Below are 25696 nucleotides of genomic sequence, written 5' to 3' on the forward strand. Positions count from 1 at the left end.
ATTTTATTTTAACATAATACTTAACCTTTTATAAGAGGTAAACGTAACTATGAAACTGGAAGAGATGGGCACTTTACTCTTTTTTTTCGGTCTGTCCCTCGTCCTCCGTCTGTGACCTGGGTACCCTTCCGTCCTCATCCCTCCATAAAAATAATCGTCCCAATACATACATTTATCCCGGATTACACACACAAGACAGGCAGGGCGTGTTTCTGTCAGTCGTCTGTGTGGTGTCCTGCATGTGGCGTTACCCATGGTATTACATATGTTGAACCACTAGAGGGCAGACAATGCCTGTGTAGTCTTATAGGGTTGTTGCTGGGAACATGGAAAGAGTTGTACACTGTGTAGGCAGGTAAAGGCGGCTCTGTGGTATTGCAGAAAAAAAACAGTTGTCTTGCTTTTTAAAAGAACCCAACACAACACTAAAGTCGGTACTTGATCCAGTTAGGACGATTAGAGGGACGCATAGTCCGTCCTCTCTAAAAGACTTACCATCCTCCGTATGTCCGTCCTCCAAATGGGCGTCTGTCCGTTAAGTACCTGGGACAGAATGCCCATCTCTGTAACTGGTCAATATAAAGATTAAATAAACTCACTTTTTAACATAATGTGCTTAGCTGGGCCGGCGATATGTCTGAATAACTGTCATAGTCAAAGTATTTCATATCAGTAAATATTGATAATTATTCAGTTTTACACCCATTAAAAAAAATAACAGTTACTGTATTTTTATAAACCGCAACTTTTTTCCTAGATTTTGAGCCATGCGGCTTATAGTCCGGTGTGGCTATTCTGTGGATTTTTCTTCCACCGCTTGGGGCGCTCTAACCGGAATGAGTACAATTCAATACAATACATTTCCCATTAACTGGATGTGACTGGGGCGGCACGGTGGTCGACTGGTTAGCACGTCCGCCTCACAGTTCATAGGTCGTGGGTTCGATCCCGGCTCCGGCCTCCCTGTGTGGAGTTTGCATGTTCTCCCCGTGCCTGCGTGGGTTTTCTCCGGGCACTCCGGTTTCCTCCCACATTCCAAAAACATGCATGGTAAGTTGATTGGATACTCTAAATTGCCCCTAGGTGTGATTGTGAGTGCGGATGTTTGTCTCTGTGTGCCCTGCGATTGGCTGGCAACCAGTTCAGGGTGTCCCCCGCCTACTGCCCAAAGACAGCTGGGATAGGCTCCAGCACGCCCCGCGACCCTTGTGAGGAGAAGCGGTACAGATAATGGATGGATGGATGGATGTGACTGCAGGTGGAGGAGTTCAACAGGCGAGGGCGCCATAGACTACGTTATTGCATTAGGTGTAATGCTTTGAGTTTTATGTTTTCCTAGAGGTCCATGAAGTGCACATGAATGCGATTGGCTGATGTTACATCTGTTCTGTTGTTTCGATGTGAAATGCAATTGTTGATTTAGCACGTTGTGTGTTAGATTGTCTGACTTAATTATCATAAAACAAGACAGGTGCATATGTAGAATGTAGTAGAACAATAGATGGTGGAGTCTGGTGGACATTAGCTGACAAACTGGAGCGGCAGTCGGCAGTGATATGAAGATAAGTACTGTTTATTTTCTCTTGGTTCTCTTCTGTTTTAATCAGCAACGTTGCTGCAGTCTTAAAATGCACTGAAAGAATCTGCACATTTAGAACATGTACATTTAGAGTTCATAATCGTTCTGTAAATGCAGTAAATATAAAAGTTTTCAACATAGATCGGTGCGGCTTATATAAAGGTGCGGCTTACAGCCCGGAAAATTCGGTAACTGTTTTTGTGTACGTCGTTATGTAGTGTAATGTTTCAATATCTGCCTTTTTTTAAACTCTGATGGCCGATAAATCAATTTAAAACAGTGTTAACTTCAAGGAAGTATTTATTAGAATATTCAGTGAACTTTTTAAGAGATTCTACTCACCCTGGGAACACTATGCACCTTTTGTGTCATGTTTGAGTTTTTTAGTTTTGTTTTCTCAGCATTTGTCTGTCTTGTCAATGATTGTGTCCACCTGTGTGCATTCCACCCCCTAGCGTTAGCCAATCAGCTCCCTCCTACGTTGTGTGTCTCGTCCAGGTGTTTCTCATTGTCTCGTCAGTATGCTTGTATTTAAGTTCCTAGTTTTCATTCAATCCTTGTCGGATCATTGTCGATGTCATGTTTTGTTTCTTAGTGTTTCTTTGCTACTTTGAGTTTTGGACTTTTCAAGATTTGTAAATGCTGTTTTTTTGTTAATATTTTCATCAGTATGGCCTGCTTCTCCTGCCTCCCTGCATTTGGGTCCTCCACCCCCACATCCATGACATTTTGTTTTTATTTGAAGTCAATACAATACTATCTGTTTTTGTTAGAATTTTACAACAAAGATGGCCACATTGGCAAACATTTATAATAATGACTTTTTAAAAAACGTTATGCAAATCTGAAAAATTGTTCAATACACATATGGTCACAGACGGTTGAACAAAGTTCAGAGTTTATTTTTATTTTGACACCAATATTCCTTTTTAGTGAAAATTAATATCGGCCCCTAATATCGGTTATCGGCCTCCTTGACTAGTAATGATTGGTATCGGTATCGGCCTTGAAAAAAACATTGGTCTATCTCTAGTTTAAATGCTTCTTCTTCGTGTTTGGAGGCGGATGCGTCCTGCCTACAACATGCATCATGCCGTGATTGGGTTTGTTTTCTATTTTTCTTCTTTCCAAGGCATTTTCACTTTCTATTGTTATCGATCACGTGTGAATCGCGATGCATATTGATATTGAATTATCGGTCCAGCCCTACATTTTTGAATAATGATTAAAATAATTGTGGCATATAAAGGCACCTGGTATAAAAATAGCCCTCATTTCCCCTTTTAATTTGTTCATCAGTGTGCGTGTTTTGCCATCCTCTCCCCTCTCTTTTGCCTTCCCCCACCTCCGTCTGTTTTGCCAAACTTTCACCTCTTTTCTGCCTCACCCCACCTCTTTCTCTCTAGCCAGGCTGAAATCATTAGGTCAGTCCTTCCCTTCCTGGCAGAGACATCTCTGCGGGCCAGATATGCACGTGACTCACACAGGAAGAGTACACCCCCACCATTCCCGTCTGAAGGGAGGAATGAATGTATATGTCTTAGCTCACAACACCAAAGTGGAGTTTAGCAACATGAAAATCTCTGTTTAAAAGTCAGTGTTGTCAGAGTAACAAGGCATAAGTGGCCTAAACCTCCACTGCTGTGACACTTTTTCTCATAAAACTTGGCCCAATCACAAAACAATAATTTTGGTTGTTTACCTGGCTACAGCTTCTCAAATGTGACTGACTGATTTTTCTGTCGTTTTACTCATTCTGATCTTTGGAAGCCTTTGGCTTTGAGCTACAAAAACAACAACTAGGAACTTGGGAACATTCAATCCCACAGAGGAATGTCCTGTGGGGAACTTGTGTCTTTGTCTTACTTTCTGGGTTCCAATAAAAACAAGCAGATACTTGTGATGCTAGGTATGAGAAACCACACATTTAAGTGCGGTTCTAATACTGTAGTGTGCATTTTCTGTGTGTGTTTGCGTGCCTGAGTTGGCACAATTTATATGATGTTGACCTTTTTAAGACTGTAAATTAGTTTAACCTGAATAAAGAGCATCACTACTGATTGAGTAGTAGTATGTAGGCAAGATAGAGTAATCTGGACGTTCTGGTGAATTCCAACTGAGCCAGACTGCAATATACATTGGTCAGGCTCGCCCATTAGTTGCTTCTGGCCCGAGGATCCCTTTTGAAGTAAGTAAATACTAAATATCGGGTGTCTATTATGCTTAAATCGACTATATCGTTATCATACAAATGTACTACCAATTAGGGCTGCACAATGTTGGAAAAAAATGACATTGCGATTTTTGGGGGGTTGCGATATATATTGCTATGTTAAAAATATAATTTTCACCAGAAGACTTGAATAGATTTGTTTGGGAATAATTTGGTTAACTCACCATGACATCATTGTATTCATATAATATCGTTTAATCCAGACTAAGGGGGTTCATCTGTGAATGATGATTGCTGTATATAAAAGGGATCACAGAGGTCATGTCTCGGTAACATAATAGATTATTTAACATTGTATTTCACACTTCAATGTAAACAGCAGCAACATATTAAACATATTTTAAACAAAAAAATAAAAAGAACAGGTGCACTAGACCCTTGAGTCATTTCAAAAAATAGAAGAAAATAAAAAACCTCTAAAACAGCAGCAGAGTTATAAACACCTTTAAACTAAAATTAAAAAATTAAAAAGCAGGTGTACTAGCGCCTGAGTTGTTTACAAAAATATAACATTAAGATAAAAAAAAAACCTTTGTGAAACTGCAGCAGTTGTAAACAAATTAGAACAAAAATATTAAAACTTAAATAGCAGGTGCATTAGTCCCCTGAGTTGTTCACAAAAATATAACAATAACTAAAACGGTCTGTAAAACATATTGCATCAGTGATTTGTCGGTGCTGTTTGGACTTCTTATAAGGAGTTATGCTGACAAAGGCATCTGTACGGTAATTGTTTTTTGAGTCGATGAAGTTTCGCCACGGGTCCCACTTCTTAGTTTGAACTGCTCATACAGGGGCTTTTGTGGCGGCGATTACAGCAACAACGGCGAGGCACTGTTGGCAAAGGATGTTTTGTTGTTCTGAATCTTCCTAGCCGAAATACTTTCATATTTTGGATGTTGACTTTTTTGGGGGACTAAATTCACTGCTGCTTTTGCCGCTGTCGTCTCCTTGCCTGTTAGCAGACAGCAGAGTGGAGGGGGAGGGGCCGGTGACTGATTGGCAGGAAGGAGGGGGTGAGCGAGACAGGCTGTGTAAGAGCATAGAGTAGTTTGCTGCTTTTTTGAAGCAAAACAAAAGTTTGCGTGTTCTAAGAAAAAAAAAAGTTAAAACATTGCACGTCCTACGATGGGACTATCGCGCATGCGCACATCGCAATCGCGATGTTCAAAAGACATATCGTGCAGGCCTACTACCAATGTTTCAGACAGGACATTATATTATATATTGTACTGACATGTCCGTTATCTTTGTTACTAAGGGTGTCACTAACTCACAACAATTTAATACCAAAAGTAGCATAAATGTAATACACGACTAGAATCAAAAACACTAACTATATTATACCCAGTCTGTACAAAAATAAGACATTAAAGTGACACTGGGATGATCTTAACATTGGCACTTATATAATAGGTTTGCATGTAAAAATGACATCAGTACTAAAGTGCACCCCCCCCCCCCCCCCCAAAAAGACTGATTTAAGTGATTTAAGGTCTTTTTTTGTTTTTAGGACAAATTTCCTAGCCCCCTTTTGGGGCGTGGCTTATGTTATGTTTTCGGTCTCAGCGGTTTACGTCACGGGAGGCAAGCGTGGTAATATTGCTCACTTTGACAGTTCTGTTGTCTAAAATGGCTACCGATCGCCACCAAAATGCAAATGCGCATTACTACTCTTGTCCACAAAGTATAAAACTGTTCTGCACAATAGTTTGGATTCATTGACATAAAACGCGATCTCATCATTATCACCTCCACAAAATCAAAAATACTGTGCCGACTGGTTATATTTCTGACATTTAGCGACGCTAAACTCGTGTCTCAGGAGGGAGAGGGCGTCTTGCAGTGAGCAGCAGGTAGATTGGAGCTTTACACCCCCCTCTTCCCTCCCCGGCTAAAGGTAGGATAATAGGACGGCTAATAGCAACAACTAGCTTCAGGTCGTTAAAACAAAAGGTTTTAGCACAACAACATTAGCTCCTTACTCTGCGTGCAGCCCGCGTCGATCTTCATGTCGCGGGTTTGCCTCCCAAGCAGTCGCGTGCGTTGTCCGACACCGCTTGCAGCCGCCAGAGAGTGCGGTAAGCCCTCATCGAACAAGCGTCAATGTTCAGCGAACAAAAAGTTCCAGTGAGGCTGACTTCACAAGCGAGTGTGGCCGCATTGCAACGTACCTTTTCGGCTGTTTACATTCCAAATTGGACGGCGTGTTCTAGGTCGAAAAACTGGGGCCATTTCTCATCCAAATAAATGTGCACGTCTACTCATTTCCACTTCAGTCTCTGTAAATATCCTGACTGGTGTTTAATGCGTCCTAACCGTGATCAGCAAAGAAGCAGTGTTTTTTTTTTGTTTTTTTTTAAGCAAAGAAGCAGTGTGCGCTCGTCCCATTCTAAATCTAAGTAGCTCTGCTGACTTCCACATTTCCTCATTCTCATATAAATCAGCCACGGAGAGGTTAATCCTTTTGATATGTTGAAGTGGGCATTAGTAGAAATGTGCACATATTTTTTGGTGCCAAATGATCGCCATTTTTGGACGTTACAAGCAATGAAAATACAATGATTTCCAATTGAGAGTTTGGAATCGGTTCCTCCCGTGACTCCGACAGAACAAGGATAGGAGTTACTTATTTCCCAATTTCTCCCAAATGTATTGATAAAATAGAAAATGACAACTCTTCATTTTCCCGATCAAAAAATATATAAAATGAACTTATTAGTGAAAACATGGCCATACCACCCCTTTAAAGAGGCTTAAAGTGTTACCTGTAACAGCAACAAAAAATGATTGGAAAGCCACCTACGATTACCGTTGCCAGAATTAAAGTTTACGTCAGTTGGCTGAGTAGTGCACCAGACGTGGTGTGAATAGGTTTTAAAATAAGATCACTGACAGGGAGTGCAGCGTTAGGTGCCTTAACGTTGCATGGCTTAATAGCATTTGGTACATCTGCCTTGTTAAGTATAATGTCTTATCCATTGTTATGTACTTGTCTATTGGTCCCTTTCTGTCCTTTTGGCCATTTTAACTATTTATGTTCTCACACTTGTTCAAATAAACACTGATCATGATCTTGTAAGCACATTCAATTATAAATTTGATTTTGATCAAATGCAGTATGGATATCGTTGGAGGGAATTTATTTATATTGATACACTCATACGCGTTTACTGTGTATCTTCATTAAAACGTGAAATAAAGTGGGCAGGTCTGAGCCCTGAACCTCCTGGTCTGAAAATGAGTCCCACTCGACCGTGGTATTATGTTCCATTGTTAATGAAAATTGCTTCATCCACAAGCAATTCAACACAATGGACCAAATTCTAAATGACCAATTAATTATTATACTCATCCCTAGTACTTCTGCTTGGGTCTGGATTACATTCAACAATTCACAACATGAAGTGATCATGTGATCAAACATACTAGTCTTATTACAACTATATATAAAAGAAATAATAGGTTTACACACCCCTATCCAAATGGCAGGTATAAAAAAGACCAAGATCAAAAGACAAAACTTTTTCCACCATTAATATAACCTCTAATCTGTCCCACTGAAATATAAATAGAATATAGAAATAAACAAGTGAAAAAAAATATGGTTGCATGAGTTTAGTTGTAATTTTTACATTACTTCTCAAGTTGATTTTTTTTTTCTTTTTTTTAAATTGACGTAAAAATTATTGGTCACATTAATAGTGTAAAACATATTGAAAAGATTTTGCTTGGTCTCATTGTTTTATATCACCAGAAAACTGTCATTTGAACAGGGGTGTGCAGACTTTATATCCAGTAGTAGTTTAAAAGCGAACTCTTGTTAATCATTGCATGAAGCAAAACGGGATATCTCACTCTCCTTTTACACAAACTTTATTGCATGGGCGCAGATGGTACTGGGGGCGCTTTCAAAACGACCTCGATCTGATGGGTGATTTGGCATTCTGGACAAACAACAGCTTCATCTTTGACTACATGACTAGTATTTATCCGGCATTGGCTCGTGTGCTAAACCGACTAATTTTCTTTCGGAGTAGTTGTGATAGACTTTGAGAAGCACAAACACAAAATGTATTTCAAGACAGACGTGGATGTATGGTTTAAGAAATGTGTCTATACAGCACCATGGGAGAAAGAGAAGGTCAGCGAGGCCTTTATAGCAACATTACATTTAACGAAGCACATCTGCACAAATGGCAAAGTAATCCTCGCTCCAGGACCGCTGTATGCGACCACAGAATAGAATCTGGGTCAGTGGTTCTGCCTGATTTCAGCTGAAGGGACTGGCCCATCTTGTTTTGGTTAGACAGGAAACTTTTTTTTTTTTGGAATGCAGAGGAATTTGACTGTTTGCTTCTCTCAAAAACAACAATTACAACATGTCAGCATTCCCGTGATCTTCTCCATGAAATGTTCATGCTTCCTTCTTAATAAATTGGCTGCGTTGACACTTTCAAGACTTTCAAGGTATTCAAAGTGCTCACACTCTTGCTGCATTCAGTATCCAAATCGTCACAAAACCACGGATTGCACATGCAACCTTCCAGTTGCGAGATGATCACTCTAACAGAAAGCTTAAAGTGAAAACACTTCAAGCAATGCACCTGGTTTGTCCAATATTGTTATAATGAGATAAATGATATTTTAATTCAAGAATGGCAACTTTAATGCTCACAAAATCCATGTAGTATGCAGAGATTTATTAAAAATAATCGTCCTGCGACTCCCGTCCTTTAAAAGCGTTTCCATCTTTGCATTCCGTCAGTACGCCTACCCCCCCAACCAAAAAAAACAAACAAAAAAAATACCTGTGCACTCATAAACATTATGATATATCATCATATGATGATGATGATGATGCGGACCAGAGAGGACATCATGAGAATATATGAGGTTTTTTTTTATTGCAAAACTTTTGCGTTTCTTCCCTGAGAACTTTCCTGAAAAGTTGTTATTTTGGTGGTGGGGGGATTCCATCTGACAGCGACAATATATAAAATATGTGTAATTACTGCCACTTTAAAGTATAGCAAATGCCTTCGTCCACACCCAATTCTGCCGCTGACGTAAAGACCATGTGGGTGTATCAATTTTAGCGATGAAAAAGGGGCATTCCAGGGGCAATTATTTTACAGATTGCTCAAAAAGTGATTGATAGCATTGAAAATTAACGCCAGGTTACTTTTCACAGACAAAAACAATTATAAAATGAGCTTGTGAGTGTAAGATTGACCATTTTGACAAGCAAGTTACTTAAGGTGTTTAAGTGGTGATGGGCCACATATGGAGGGGGCTATAAAAACGTACAACTTCAATGCTGCTTCCTGAAAATTCTATTTTCCAGGTCCCCTGTCAGTGATGGGCTCTTAGAATCATCACTTTTCCCGCACCCCTGCACATATAGTGTCCACATTGAGGCTGCAGCTGCTGGCTGGAGAACATGTAAACATGCTTAAAGGGACACTTGGGTGATCTTAACATTGGCACTTATATCATAGGTTTGCCTGTAAAAACGACATTAGTGCCAAAATGCCCACCTCAAAAGACTCTGTAGTCATTTAAGGTCTTTTTTTGTTTTTAGATTTATGACAAATTTCCCCGCCCCAAAAAGGGGAATGGCTTATGTTTTGTTTTCGGTCTCAGCTGTCTACGTCACGCGAGGAAGGCATGCTTGGTAAAATTGCTCGCTTTGTCAGTTCTGTTGTCTAAAATGGTGACCGATCGCCACCAAAATGCAAATGCACATTACTACTCTTGTCCACTTCAAACTGTGAAAGTATAAAAGTGTTCTGCACAATAAGTTTGGATTTATTGACATAAAACGTGATCTCAGCATGATCACCTCCACAAAATCAAAAATACCTTGGTGATTGCTCCTCCACTTTCACAAGCTGAAGCGGACAAGAGCATGAATGTGCACACGAACCCCGACTGCATGGTTATATTTCGGACATTTAGCGACGCTAAACTCGTGTCTCAGGAGGGAGAGAAACGGCGGCTTGCAGCAGCAGCGGGCAGATTGGAGCCGGGTTACTCCCGTGACTCCGGCCAAACAATGATAGAACGGTAGGGGGCGCGGCCATTCTGCTCATTAACAAGGGGCGTTATTCATGGAGTCACTTATTTCCTAATTTCTCACAAATCTATTGATAAAATAAAAAATGACAACTTTTCATTTTCCTGATCAAAAAATATATAAAATGAACTTGTTAGTGAAAACGTGGCCCCACCGTCCCTTTAAATGTCCTGGGATTGTAAACGCGTTACTGTGGGCAAAAAGATTAAGTAATTCAAAACAAAGAAAAAAAAATTGACAACTTCCAATGAGGCTTCAATGAGAAATCAGCTGACTTGCTGATAGGGACAATCGCATTAGGTTAGGACAGGTTCTGACAGGTCATACATGCTTTGTTAAAAAGATGGAGTGGAGTGGAACGAAGGGGGGCAGCTATAACACGTCACACAGGCACTTCACCTACTAAAATTGTACGTTAGCGATACATTCAAAATGAGCATTATGCAACTTTAACTGATCAGTTACAATCTACATTTCTTAATTGCATACGTGTTTAATGGCAAAATTGGAAATATTATGCCAAAATCCAATAGGCTACAAGTAATGTCTCAATTTGACATCAACGTCGGAAAATAGACACTTTTGAGCTGTCCAATTTTGACATCAACATCGGAAAATAAACACTTTTGGGCCTTCAACCGTTTGCTGCACGATAAACGTGACCGGTGCCACTAGGCTTTATTGTGTCTGACAAAAATGTTACTCACCTTTCCGAAGAGTGCTCAAACGTCCATTTGCCCCATATTCGTCCGCCAGTGCCGAATGTTTTCGTGTCTCCTGCTTATTGAGCAGACGCCGGACGTCTGAGAACTTCCCCAGAACTGTTTACACACGCGCTCGGGCACACACTTGCATACTTTCCAGCAGACGTCCTCATTTTGTGTCTCCACAATGGAAGTAACAGTAACTGTGTGCCGTGATGATTCACGACTGTGATGTTTCACGCGTTACTTGGACACAAAGAGAATGTGATGTTTTTGTCGCTCACCACCTTTCACTTTTCATCATCAAATACATTTTTTTCCGATCCACCTTTGTGGACTATCCTACCCTCTAGTGGTGGAGAAACGCTGCTAAACAAAATATTGCCATGACGGTAGATAATGATTCCGGGTTCCGTAACGTACGTACTCCTCGCGCCATTTTGAGCACAAGATGATGAGTTATTGTATCTACACTTACAAGTTCACAGTTGCGAATTCAAAACTGTCATAAGTGATTGTCAGTGAATGGTAACAAACCATTTTTTTGTGATTCAAGTGTATGTCAATCTGTTTATTGCAAGAAGACTTTTGTATATTGTTTTATTGGCTATAAGTTCTTGCAACAACATAAAAATTGGATATACAAACATTGAGCATTGAAGATATGAAATTAATGGGCTATAAATTAAATGACAACTAAATACTGCAAATATAATTGCTTTAGACGTTATTCCAACATCTGCATACGGTAGCATATCCCTTTGAAATGTACATAACAGTAACAACAGTGCTGGAAATACATTAAAATGAGTCACACATTTACTTGAAAAAGAGGCATGCAAACCGAGCAGCATTTATATTGGTTCTTTTTCTTTAGCTTCTGAACATTTCTGGTCTACAAAAGGAAAAAAAAAACCTAAGGAGGGTTAACATTTCTGCTTGTTTTAACTTTGAAACATAGAGTCCTTAATCTATCAGCAAGAATTTTCTTATAAAAATCCTCAAGGCTGAGAATAAATTACATCTTCCACATGATGTTTAAATACATGCTGAAAGTGGCAATACTGTTTACAAAAATATGTGTCAAACTCATTCGGCTCAAACACAGGCAGTAAAATGGCCACGAGCAATGTTCTATTCACAGCTCAAATTACAAGGGATGATAAAACATGATTTGGATCACTGACAGACAATACAATGTCAAAGATAAAATGTTAGTGGTAACAATAACACATATTCTGCATATGTGCCTCACCACATGTTGCCATGCAAGATTTCCTTCCACAATTAAATGGTATAAATAAAAAATAAATAAAATTTAAAAAAAGAAAGACAATTGCATTTTCTGTTCTGTCTTAATACTCTGATAAATCTGTGTTAATATAATTCCAATTTATACAAAACATGTACAGTCTAAAGTTCTATTCTTGAATATAAACATAAGACATTTTCCAGATTCTGTATTAGGTACAGTGCATCCGCTCCATAATCATCATCAGCACTTTCACTACGACGCAGGGTTGACATGATCTTTGAATAAATTAATTCATAAATAAATTAGGATTATGTTTCCCCAGTACGAGAGAGTAAGCAATGCCGTCGGATTCTCTTCATGCACACAGAGTCCAAAACCCAAAGCTAACATTCAACATAGCAAAAACTGTGTTGGGACTTTTTTACATAAGCTTCCCCATGTAGAGAGCATTTTTCAGTCCAGTTCCTGCTAGTGACAGAATCACAAATAGCCAGTACATAAAGTGTCAGTGCAAGAAGACGTCCAGAATCTGAATTTGAAAATGTGTCAATATTTTTAAACATCTACAGTTCCTGTGTCAGTGCAAAGCGGGAGATGAGAGCATGCCATGTCGTCGGATAAACACAAGTGAAAGGTTGAAACATTGGCGTGAAATATAGTAGTGACATACTTAATTAGCCGCAGTATACTGTGCTCATGTTAAAAATGATCACTGCCATTGGATCCCCAGTTTGTGCATAAGAGTATTCCATCTACTGCCAGTTTTAATACTGTATATACACAGAACGATGTTTTTTTTTTGTTTTTTTTTTTACAAAGTAATGCCTTGATTACCGGTATGTGGTTTTATCCAAGACTCGTTACAAAGAGTAACAAACAATCCAGCTGAATGTCAAGTTATATTTCTCGGTCAGTCAGTCAGTTACAGTAGCAGCTTCTTCACCAACGATTGGCTCACTGATGGTGATGATACAGTTTTCACATCATCCAAAGATTCGATGCATTCAAAAGTAATTGGCAACAATCTGTGCTGCTGAGACTTTTATGCAACGCGCTACTGCCCTCTATGATGTGCATTGCACCAAAGATAAATCATTGGTAGCACAATCGTTCGTGCCAAGAGCTAGGTGAGGCCCTCGCTTCCCTTTGCCAGAGGAAAAAATAGCAGAGGACGAGCAAGCTCAGCGGATGTCTCGGCACATGGGGAGGTTGACAAAGATGAAGACGTTGAACTCGATGAGGACAGAGAGACAGAGGAAGATGGCGTACATGATCAGGCAGGCCAAGCCCAATTTCCAGTCCAAAGTCCATTTGTTCAAATGGACCCCCAAGACCTGCACGTAACAAAGACAAGGCAAATCAAATTAATAAATCAACTCAATTGGAGATCAAATCTTGAAAGAAAGAAATACACCACTTTTTTTTTTTTACACCACTGCAAACTTCATCTATCAATCCATCCATCGATATTATATTGTACACTTAATAAGGCGCCTGATGGCTGCTGATAGCGATGAAGAGGCTTGTGTGTGTGTGTGTGTGCGCGAGTATGACATGTACAATGACAAGATGTAATATAGCAACATAGCTGTCAAACATAACATGTTTTAGTTGAATATGTACTGCCTACGCTTGAATAGGAAGTCAATCCAAACATATTTTATTTCCAGAATATGTTTTATGCAGGCCACAAGGCATTCTGACTAATATTGCGTTTGTGGAATATGAGAAATCCACTTTTTTTAGCCATCTCAGCGGGCGGCCATTTTGTCTCTTCTGTCGACTGAAAATTACATCACAACTGCTCAGGGCTCAGGTAACGACCAATCACAGCTCACCTGTTTTCTGAAGCTGAGCCATGATTGGTCGTTATCTGAGCCCTGAGGGGGTTATATTCCAAAGCACAGAAATGAAAAGAAAAAAATATGTTTGAAATGATTTTTTTGATTTTTTCATTGATCTCTGCTAAACTAACACAAGACCACTAGAAGTTGGATGTTGCAGCTATTCATTCATTTCTAATGCTGCTTAATGTAAAATAAACACGCCTCACTCACAGAAAAGAAAACCGAGGCCAGTAAGAGTCCAACAGAGAATATGAGTCCCCTGCTGTTAAGATGGACCTGAAGAGACAAAAGAGAGCAATTCAAAAGCAAGTTGCAGCTATGCTCCTCAAATAACTACAACATGTAGTCTCTTCACACAATCATAATCTTATCCGAAAACCTAAAGGCTTTGCAATCCTTCCAGTCATTTAACACCTTTGAATAATATTCTTGTGCAATGCCCATTCAAAAAGTGAAAGTATCTTCATTATCCTCACTGCTGACAATTGATCATGTCCTTGATCAACTTAGCTCTGTTCTATTCTGGTCTCAAGTCCAGCAGTCTCTCCTCTGGGGGGTCAAACAAGCACTCACAATGGAGCCGTAGTCTATGCAGAGTGTTTGCAGTGCCCACGGCAGGCCCAGGCCCACCAGGATGTCAAACACATTACTGCCTATAGAGTTGGAGATGGCCATGTCCCCCAGACCTGTGGCAAGGAGAACAACACTGTCAAGTTCTGGGAGCCACGATACTTTTTCATTCTATTGCTTGCTTCATAAGCATAACCATATACTGTGTGTGTGTACAATATACGTACTTGCAGCTCTACCATTACATATAAAATGAATTTTCCGTTTTGATTGCCCTTGTCCGAGCAGTATTAATTTCACCAATTGTTTGCAGCGGTGAAGACAGTGTGTAGACATACCCTGCCGAGCAACTATAACACTGGCCATGCAGTCTGGGACGCTGGTGCCTGCTGCCAGAAAGGTGATTCCCATGATGACGTCAGGGATGCCGAATGTGAAGCCAATCACAGTCACCTGAAAGTATTGGTCACCGAATGATGTCCTTCAGTCGAAATGCTCAAACACAGTAATACGATGTTATATACAGCCTATACAAAGGTAGTATGGGAAGAGTAACTTAAGGATACTAATGTGTGTGAATGACACCAGACTGACCATCCAGACCATGATGTAGGAGAGGCCAGCGATCCAGATGGTAGCTGTGAAGAAGGTGACCATAAACCATTTCTCCCAACGCGGCTTTCCACAGTTGGGCACGGTGAAGAAGAGCAGCACAGACAACGGCCACATGGTCAACCACTTCAGCTTGTTACACACGCCCGCTGGCAGAAGATCGGAAGATAGCAGATAGTGTCAGCAGGATTGAGATAACCCATCAAACTAAATAATCCACTAGCATGTCATTACAAACATCACCTGGAGCTTTAAAAGGCACCAACGGGCCTTCATTGTCATCGTCCGCCTCTCCTTCCCCATCATTCTCGTTATTTTCATTATCCTCATTTTCATTCTCCATCGCAGACTCCAGTCGCTCAGGTATGTACCCCCTGTTCTGGCCCAGCTCAGCGCCACCATTCTCTAAGCTCCGCCTTCCCTGGGCCCTGGCTGCCGAATCAGAGTCGCCATTGGTGAGGCGATGGACGCGAGTCTCGGTGGTGTTGATCACTCTTTGTCTCTGGCAGTGATTAGACATTACAATAAACCACCTTGAGCTGTTACTGCTAGAATAGTTGGACACGCTTGGGTTAAAGGTGTGTAGCTTTAGATAACAGCCCGATTATAAACACAAGTTTATTCATTACTCATACAGGTATTTGTCTGAAGTAAAAATAAATCCAAAAATGTTTATTTCTTATGCCATAATGTGATTTTATGAATATTTCTTGTAGGGGTTCATTCCATAAACTGGTTTCCCAGGCAAAGAGATGAGAGAAACTGTTGCATGCACAGTGTTTTCCAATTATCTATAATATGCATTGAACAGTAGTTGAGTACATGTACAAGACTTAGAATTAAAAAAAAAAACAAAAAACACCTCATTGATAAGCATCCGAGAGGCCATTGTTAGGCGTGTTCTTGGGGAGAAATGATTGGTGATCATGAGCCTCATGCCAGCTTCAGAGAAAGTCAGTTGGTGTGGGTATGCAGACAGGTGCTCATCGACCATCAGTAGGCCTACAGATGGTTTGATTTGGAGGTTACCTGGAACATATGAAACAAAGCCATTTGTCATCTGAATATATTCAGGGTGAGCCCAAAAATCATTTCTTTTTTTTTTTTTTTCTATTTTAGCGGAATGAGCTAGTTTATTGCGTTTAGAACAGCCATGTCCAAAGTCCGGCCCGGGGGCCTAATGCGGCAAATTTCTACCGGCCCACAGCCCCTGGCATAAAATCAGTAATGTGTGGCCCATCAGTAGTGTTGACCGCAGTACAAAATGTGCATGTAAAAAAAAAATACCAAAAGCTGTTTATATTTCACCATCAGATGGCGGCAGACCTCTAGCTGCCCTCTCAGGTGCTTTCGGAAATAGGCTGCGAGCACGTTCTGCCTCTCTGAACATACCACTCTCCAAGTCGTGTTATGAGTCAGAGTGAACAACTTGCTGCATGAACTTTGGGGTGGCCCTTCCCAGCCCATTTCTAAATTAGAGGATGTAGTGAAGAAAAAGAATACTGACAGAGGGCCGTTGCTTCCAAGAAAGGAGGAAATCGGCATATATTTCCACTGCAATACTAAGCAACTGTGTCTGCCGAGTTCGCTAAGAGACTGACTGCTTTCAAGAAATTCAGTAGTATCAAGAGTCACTATGAGACAAAACATGAAAACTACAACAAGGTGACTGGTAACAAAAATTGAAGTAACTTGAAGCTGAATGGTCAGCCCCCCCCCAACATTTTCACCTCACCAAATCTGGCCCTTTGCACAGAGTTTGGACACCTCTTGGTTTAGAAAATCACGTTAAAACATTATACTCATTGGCCTTTTCTTCTTCAGAAATCCATTTCAAATTTTCAAATCCAAATCTTCTTTCTTGGCCCGTTATTTTTATTTTTTTTTTGGGTCACCCTGTTTACTGTATTTTTTCTCAGTGTAATTATAATAGCCGCCAATCATACGTGGATTTATCAGTATTTGCAGGCCAGCCCGTTCCCTTTCGCATGTGACTAGCAGCATGTACTGTACAATCAAAGCATAGTGGAGGGATTGAAAATATCTTTTCAATCCATCAGGTAAGAAATTGAAGGGAGATAAGCAAATAAAAAAGTTATAACTTTTAAAAGTGCTTTATGCTAACTATGTGTGGAATTTAAAACTGTCAGACACAAAGTGGAGGGGCCGAAAATCTTGACCAAACTATTAGAATGTCTTTAGCTGAGAGTAATCATGTCAGAGATGGGCATTCTGTCCCAGGGACAGCCGTCCGTCCCATACGCATGCCCATTTTGGGGATGGAGGACTGAGGATGAGTTTTTTTTATAAAGGACAGACTAAGCAAGGATGGAAGTGGGTTTTAGTCCATCCCTGTAATTGTTTGGTGGTGGTCGGAGGGGCCATAGGCACATATTGGTAACCGTGCTTCCATCAGCACGCCCCAGGGCAGCTGTGGCTACAGAATGCAGTTTATCAGCACCAGAGTGTGTATTTACGAGTGCATGAATAATGTATTCATTGTGAGCTCTTTGAGTAGTCCAGAAAAGTGCCATATAAATCATCATTATATTATTATTTTATGAATAATATTATTATTATAATATATGGTCAACAAGAAGCACGGCGAGGCCGAGAAGAATAAATCCAAAACTCACATCGTTTGCAAGTTTAAGTTTAAGTTTAAGATTATTATTATTATTATTATTATTATTATTATTATTATTAGCAGAGATGGGTGTTTTACTACATTTTGCTAGTACGTGATTCGTCATCTGTTAGTGGCCTGGGTACTCATGTGTCATTCTCCAGTCCATCATTTTTCGTGACGAACCGAATCGTAATCGTTAGTCAGTCCGTGAGAAGTCCGTCGGTCAGTCAGTCCGTCCTCCCACCCACACCCCCACCCCAAAAAAACGTCAGCAAAACGGACGTCCGTCAGTCATATGGAATGCCCACATCTGATTATTATATTTGTTCCGTTCAGTTCTTATATGCAACTCATTAAAGTGGAAGCCAACCCAAACATATTTTTTTTCAATAATATATGCTATGCGAGCCCACTAGAAACAAGACATTGCAATACAGGTAAAATTACAATATGGATTGGTTTAAAGAACGAAAATATATTGTATAGCATTTTACAAATTCGTATGTTGTGATTTCCATTTAAATTTTGTAATTATGATAAGATGAAAAAGTTGAGAATCAATATACACATGTTTAGAACTGAGAACTACAGCTAGTAGAACTTTAGTCATTATGGTCAAAAATGGCCTATATTTTGACAATAGGTTGACAGCTCTTATGTGTTAATCAGTTCCCTATTTTTGTATCATATTATATAGTAAGGTTACAATATTATATATTTTTTTATCAGGTAATGTTATTTTAGTTTTAGATTATATCTATAGTGTGTATTTAAAAAAAAAAAAGCAGCACCATACTATGGGATACATAATGGGTCAAGAAAAAGGAGGTTCATGGTTCCTTTATATAGCCTACCCTCGCCCTACTAAACACTTTTCTGCCGTAAATTAAGGTCTGGGTGTAGATGATTTCGATCATTCTTGTTAGAATTTCAAATTGCAGGTACCAATCACTGAGCTCCACCGTTTGTGAACTCTTCTGTCATTGGAGGGTGTTAGCTTAAGGCGGCAGGCCGGGAGCAGTTGACCCGGAGCAGAAATACTAGCGAGGAGCAGCAAGTCGCAAAAAGTTACAATTAGCGACAAAAAGAGGTGAAGAGTAGAAATATAGGGAGGAAGACGACGACAGAGGGGCGCGGGAGACGACACAACACAGAAGAAGTTAAGACACCGCGAGACTACGCAGTAGCAGGGAAGACTAGATGACGGAGTAGCAGAAAACCGGCGGGAATTCGGAAATCGACGAAGGAGCGTGCAATACAGGAGAGGACAGCAAGGTGAACGAGGAGCCGCAATGCGGATGAGCAGAGACAAGGAGCAGTAAGATAAATGACTTTAGCTATTAGTCTGGTCTTTTGCACCTTGTGAGTATAGCTAGCTTACACGCGCATTCAAGCTTTAACATGATTACATGCCATTTTTGTAGCAAATCACTGCTAACATTGAGAGACGATGTTATGCATTGCCGCGTTCATAGAAATGAACCGCGTTGTGTTTTCCAGTGTGTCGGTGTCGACTGCAAACGGACATTTTGCATGTATGCCGCTTTCAAACCTCATTTCTACCGCTTACGCAATGTGAACGAACCGACGCACAGTAGAGCAGTTGTCACAGATTTGAAATGTGCCGTTTCGTTATGTGCGTGCCATTTTCAGACTGCAAAAGAGCTGCTACAACATTTGAAAGAGCATATAGTTGAAGGGCGAACTATATCATGTCCTGTAATTGGTTGTAAAAACGTGTTCACCAAAAAATCATCTTTCACTGCTCATATGTCACGCACACACAGAGGATGTTTGGTGGAAAACATAAACGATATGTATGTCTCTGGGTGCTGCATGTGAGCATGCTTCTCAAATCGCACTAGATCCATGTACTGGTGAAAGCAGTGAACTGGTGAAAGCAGTGAACTCTCACAGAATTTCAGTGAGACCTTCCTCAGGAGTATGTCTTTGTTCTATCTAAGATTGCATGGGCAGCTCCTTCTGCCAGCTTCAACAATACAGGTTATTGTTGTGGAAATGCAAATGCATGTGCACGAGTTAGGACAGGATTACACTTTAACTAAACTTTGTTCACTATGGAAAGATGACATGAGTCTAACAGATGTTGATGTTCCTAAAATCTGTGATTGTGTTAGGGGTTCGGATCTATTCTCTGCCTGTCATAAATGGCCACTAAGAACAACAAATTAAAAAAATGTTTAAGTATATTGAGCCCAAAATACTGACATTGGGGATTGATGAAAACATGTCCCAAAGATATGCTTACTACATCCCAGTGAAGCAAACATTCAACACCTTATTAGAATCTGAGTTGTGGAAAAATTCACTGTGAAGAATTCACTGTGAAGAAAGAGTGAAGAAACTGACTCACAGGCGTTTGGTGACATAAATGATGGACAAACATTTAAGTCAAACAAGTTCTTCCTTGAAAATCCAGGTGCCTGAAGCTAATTTTGTATCAGGATGCATTTGAAATCGTGAATCCTGTTGGCTCTGCTAAAAAAACAAAAAAAAAACATAAAGTCCTCGCTGTCCATCTTTCTGTGGCAAATTTGCCTGCTCATGTGCGATCAAATACAGACCTCATGTCCCTTGTGTTGTTGTGGGGATAGAAGGACCTAAAACAGTTTGGCTGTGCTAAGCTTTTCTCAGAAATGTTAGATGATTTAAAAGATCTGGAGGAGAATGGAATCTCTGTGGGCGGAAAAACCATTAAAGGAGCACGGTATTGTATTGCAGGTGACAACCTTGGGTCACATGTCATTGGGGGGTTTACAGAGAATTTTAGTTGTTCAAAGTATTTTTGTAGATACTGCGAAATTACACGAAGTGAGTTTGAAAATGACCCCAATGTCTGTGGTCCACAGCTCACTCCTGAAACGTACAATTCAGCTATCAATGATCTCGCATCTGGAGATGTGTGTCAAAGGCATTAAGGTAAACTCTGTGTTCAATGCTTTGAAATCGTTTCATGTTTGTCAGCCGGGTCTTCCGCCTTGTTTGGGTCACGGCATATTTGAGCGAGTGTTATCCTATGATGTAGCACTGTACTTGAAATATTTCATGAAGAAAAAGAAAGGTTTACATATACACATCTGAATCGGCGAATCACTCAGTATAAGTGCAAAGGGTCTGATGCGCTGACAAAGCCATGTAATGCCAATGAGGGTCCTAAACTTTCTGGCCAAGCCTTCCAGAACTGGAACTTTTTGAGGTTATTGCCTGTTTTAATAAGCGACAAAGTCCTGATGATGAGGTGTGGCAGTTAACTCTCCAACTTAAAGATATTGTTGATCTGGTTTGTGCACAAAGAATTTCTCTGGCAGAGGTAACCTATCTTGACATTATAATCCAAGAATATTTGGAATCAAGGAAGTGTTTGTTCCCGGAGTGTAAATTAAAACCAAAGCATTGAAGTGAACTTCAATGCTTTCAGCTAACAGGAATAGCACTTTAAGAAACGTTCATACAGAATGTGGACCTGAAAGGGAAACGGCTCCTGAACGACATGAGCACTGTGTGCATGAGCAAAAGCAAGAAGTTCCTGCAGACTGCAACAAGGGTGAAAATGTTGAGAGGTGCTGAGCGGAGCGACTGCTACGAAGATTTAAAAGAAATGGTCCTGCTGCTGATGGTCTATTTTGAAGAAACTGAAGCGATGATGCTTTCTAATGTGGAGGACACCTGTCTGGTAGGGGAAGTCCAGATGGACAAGCTCCCTTTGACCCCTACCATCATTGTCTGTGGTAAATTAACACTTGGTTGGTCTGTTTTCTTTTTATGTCTGGATGAATTATTGGTGCTTGTTTTTGTTGTGAACTATATCCTGTGTTTGTGTGACTGAGTCTGTCTGACTGTTCGAGCACAGAAAGGTTTCAGGCGCACAACCATTTGTTTCGTTTGTGTGTGATTCCCTCTTTTTTAGGGCAATCCTGTTTTACTTCCACACGGTTTATGCTCAGTGTTGACAGAACCATTGTTCAAGGAAACATCCCTTTTTTTGTGTCGGCAATATGTATGATGCTTCGAAGCTACTTCAACTTCAACATCCATTATCCATCCAAGCTGGCATCCACCCTAGAGTTACTGCAGATGTGTGTCATTTTGGATCGGTCAACCACCATTTATTCTGCATTGAATGTTAACGACAAAAAAGTCAAAAGTAGCTTGATGTGATATTTTATAGTTGTTTTGGAAGTCACTTTATCATTAATACATTTTGTCTGTTGTTATTCCATTTCCCCAAGGTGCTTTTTCTCCATAAATCCTGAGAAGGGCACCAAAGTAGAGAAGAACAGTACTTCCGTCTTCACTTGAACCCCAGAGTCCTCACCTTGATCCAAGATCTGATCACGAGTGGCGCGACATCTGAATATGGACTTAAGTAAGTCATGGTCTGACCTCTGGGGTGATGTCTCAGTCATAGATAGAACTTTTTTTGGGGTGGGTTCATTCTTTAAACTTTAATGATAAACATTCCAGATGAACATCTTTAAGGTTGTTAGTTTGACTGTGAGTTTTAGTGCATCTGTGAGTCAGTCTGTCAGTGTTGATGTGTGTGTTTTGTGAATTTCAGTGTCTGTCTTTGCACATGTCTGTTTGTGAATTTCTGTGTCTGTCTTTGTGTGTGTCTCTAAATCTGTATTTTATGAATACATTTGTCTGTTTTTCTTCTCTCTCCCTAGATACGTCTTCATCAACACAGAGGGCATGGAAGTGCCCGTCTACACATGAACCCGAGTCCTCAATTTGATCCAAGGTTACTTAAAGTGGAAGTCAACCTCAACATTTTCTTTACAATAAAATGTTCTATGTGGCTCCACTGGGCTAAACACGGCATACTGATTAATATTACGTTTGTGCAATATAAGTTAAGCAGTAAGATCCACCGTTTTTTTATCCAATTCAGGGGGTTTGGCCATTTTGTCACTTTCTGTTGACTGAAAATTAAATTACAGTTGCTCAGGTAAGAACCAATCACAGCTCACATGTTTTCTGAAGCTGAGTCGATTGGTTCTTACCTGAGCAACTGTAATTTCATTTTCAGTCGACACCAAGTGTCAAAATGACCCCCCTGAGATGGACAAAAAGATTTGCATTAGGATTGCATTACTATGTTACAGATGAAAATATTGTGACAGTCTTGTGGTGTATTTGTTTTTTAGTAAAGTCCTTATTCCAAATGTTAGATTTTTTCAAGATGGAAAGGAATAGTTTAAAAAATAAAAATAAAAAAAACAACTGAAAGTATTTTGCATATCTTTTTGAAACAATAAAATTGGGGTTTGAAATAACAAATTGACATTATATTTTTTTTAAGTTGCTGCATACCACAGGTCACTGTTCTATTCCCATTTCTGGTAAAAGTCAAACAAAAACTCATGGCAGTTTCAATGTAATCATCAAGTATAAAAGTGGTCTACTTTTTTATCTGTGTCCCATTCATTTTTCTTTAGGTGGTTTAGTTTTAACAGTAAACGTTATAGATGAAAAGCTTGGTTAGACGTTGTCAGTTTGACTGTGTATGTCCATATTTACCAGTAATACTCACTTAATGAAGACATTCATCACATAATTCAATGATAGTAAGTAGATGTTTATTTCACAACAAAACATCGTAATTAATACTACAAATTATATTGCATGAAACAGACTTTTTAATAAAATAAGCAGAATAATAATTCAGTAAAATTACGGACTTTTAATGAGGCTTTTACTGTTTAATAATGCGTTGTGTCTGTTTTTTTTCAGTGAAATTGAATGGGATTAGATGTAAAATAAGCAACCGCTGCATGTAAATTATACGGGAAAAATGGCTTGAATAAAAGGCATAGTTGTGTTAATTTAGCTGAAAAATTATGTTGAATTTACCATCGGATGGCATGGCTCAGTGGTAGAGTGGTCATCTCCCAACCCAGAGGTTGTGGGATCGATCCCCCGGCCATTGTTACCATGTCGAAGTATCCTTGAGCAAAATACTGAACCCCCAGTTGCTCCTGATGCTGCGTCATCAGTAGGTAGATGAGGTACAGTGTAAAGCGCTTTGAGTACCCAAGTTAGAAAAGCGCTATATAAGTGATAGCCCATTTACCATTACCACAAGTTTATCATGTCAATTGTTGTAGAGGATTACAGTTTTATACAGTAAAATCTATAGGTTGTTCTGTAAAGTGTTTTACAGTCTGATGTATTATTCTGGCAACCACAGCTGCCGTTTTCTTCCCGTAAAAACAACGTTTTTTTGTTTTTTTTTACAGTGTAGCCAAAATGGCCGCCCCCGAATATGGGTAAAAACTGGTGGATTAACTCTTCTTCCATAAATGCAAAATTTATCAGAATGCCTTCTTTCTAGTAGGATTGGATAGAACATATTCTTGAAAAAAATATGATTGGGTTGACTTCCCTTTTAACAGATTCAGCACACACAGTAACAATGAAGACAATGCATATGTTGCTAAAACCCAGATACCAGTTTGGATGGGGTGAACTGAATACTGGGTGAAGCAGATACACACTGTTACCTTTCTTGAGCAAGGCGGCGTTAGCATCACAATTAACATCTTCCAGATCAGTGCTTCCTGTTAACACACTGACCAGATTTTCTGAGCTCTTCTTAGGGCGGTTGAGGTAACTCTGGACACTGTTGTTGAACCTGATAGTGACAGATGGACAAAACACCGTTGCATAGTACAGTACTTGACTCACTGGGCTCTTTGCACAAGTGACAAATGTATGAATCTCAAAATGCCCCTGGCCCCCACCCAAAGGCAACACAAACAATACCATGAACATTGCTGCAAAGTTAACCATCAGCCGTCCAACATTTACACTTCTACATCGACAGTTTTTTCATGCTTCTTCATGGCCATGAATTATAAAGCCAATCCACTTCCCCTGTCTGTCCATCTGTCTTTATTTGAGACTAATACTGTAAAATAACAAGGTTCCGTGTGTAATATGCCCCCTGTCAAAGAAAAACAAAAAAACAATAACAATCAACTTTAAAAAGCATTTTTTTTCTCTGTACTCGTATATAACATGGCTCCCCCATTTCCTGGTATACTTTATTATCAGAGTGAATAATATGAATGAATGACAATTCAAAACACGTAAAAAAAAGTGTAAATGCTTTTAAACACAGGTTAAGAACTATTAACTACTACTTTTCCCATACCTATGATTAAGGTCTTTCAAAGTACTGTATTTTTAAAATCCTGTTTTCAAAAATATTGTTCTTGTACTACATGCGCTTTTAGTAATTTTACTCAGCTATTTTTTTTTTTTCTTTGTTTTTGAATCCATTTTAACAGTATGTGAAGCATATTGAGTTACGAAATAAATACACATGCAACATCATGACGGATAGTTTCTAATAAATAATGAATGTTCCTGCTAACACACACACATAATCTATCACTAACTGGAATTGTTTTTGAGCATATTAATAACCTATAGCTAACCTACTGTAACCGACTCTTGAGGGTGAATATTGACTTGCAGTGCTGTCCTTAATTTTTGGTGCCCACTGTATGTTAAAAGTAGGGTTGCCAACTTTCTCACTCCTAAATAAGGCACAGGTGCACGGTGCCACGATGGTGTGAGCATGATGTATGGATTTTGGATTTTTTTGCTAATTTTCACGTTAATGCTGAAACCACATTCACGTAAAAAGAAGAAAAAAACAAAAAAATGGACAGTCTTTTTCACAGGACAGCGACGTTATGTCACCACATATGAAACCTCATATGAAACCACAATTTGGCTCTATTCATCAACAAACGGGTGTAAGAAATCTGACATGTAAAAGGAGTGTCACTCACCAATTTTATTTTTTCTATGGATATTTCTGGCCGCTTTTGACTGACTCAAGCAGTCTTCTGTCATTTTGCGCAGCCAGAGAGAAGTGGAGTGATTGCCGCTTGTTCTGAGATTGACGCTTTGACTGATCTAGGATCTGTCATGTGTAGTACCGAGAGTCTCCCTATCACTGTTTAAGAACCAGCAATGTATGTTCAAGCAAGTAGTGATGGGCATAACAGTTCTTTTAAGTGAACTGAATCATTAGAATCAGTTCATCAAAAAGAATCATTCAAAAGAATCGTTCACCGAATCATTCAGCCCGGCATATCCCCGAAAGGAGTGGTGTTGGTGAGTGGTTCCTTCTTTGGCGAATCGTGAATCATTC

At 39.7% G+C, this 25696-nt stretch overlaps 2 protein-coding genes across 5 annotated transcripts in view; both read right to left on the reverse strand.

The window, feature by feature from the left end:
* Positions 1-10914, reverse strand: part of LOC147145542 (ras and Rab interactor 2-like) — a 34084-nt gene extending 23170 nt beyond the window's left edge. The window contains exon 1 of one of the 4 annotated variants that reach the window (XM_086034165.1): positions 10599-10914. The gene's annotated coding sequence lies outside the window, so the exon portion shown is untranslated. Of the gene's footprint in view, positions 1-495; positions 545-1921; positions 1993-10598 lie in introns of those variants that run through there. The other 3 variants (XM_086034166.1, XM_086034167.1, XM_086034168.1) reach the window with 3 other exon arrangements.
* A 293-nt stretch (positions 10915-11207) lies between these two features.
* The window catches only part of LOC147145543 (sodium/potassium/calcium exchanger 3-like), a 54475-nt gene continuing 39986 nt past the window's right edge, over positions 11208-25696 (reverse strand). Inside the window, exons 10-17 of the mRNA XM_086033933.1 lie at positions 24033-24163; positions 15742-15908; positions 15123-15381; positions 14862-15028; positions 14606-14720; positions 14271-14383; positions 13908-13973; positions 11208-13184 (exon numbers count right to left, since the gene is read on the reverse strand). Of these exons, the coding sequence (XP_085890059.1) occupies positions 13032-13184; positions 13908-13973; positions 14271-14383; positions 14606-14720; positions 14862-15028; positions 15123-15381; positions 15742-15908; positions 24033-24163 (1171 nt within the window). The 3' untranslated portion in view covers positions 11208-13031. The remainder of the gene's footprint in view (positions 13185-13907; positions 13974-14270; positions 14384-14605; positions 14721-14861; positions 15029-15122; positions 15382-15741; positions 15909-24032; positions 24164-25696) is intronic.

The sequence above is a fragment of the Filicampus tigris genome, chromosome 6 (assembly GCF_054856515.1).
Source record: "Filicampus tigris isolate MCC_2025a chromosome 6, RoL_Ftig_1.0, whole genome shotgun sequence".
Lineage (NCBI taxonomy): Eukaryota > Metazoa > Chordata > Actinopteri > Syngnathiformes > Syngnathidae > Filicampus > Filicampus tigris.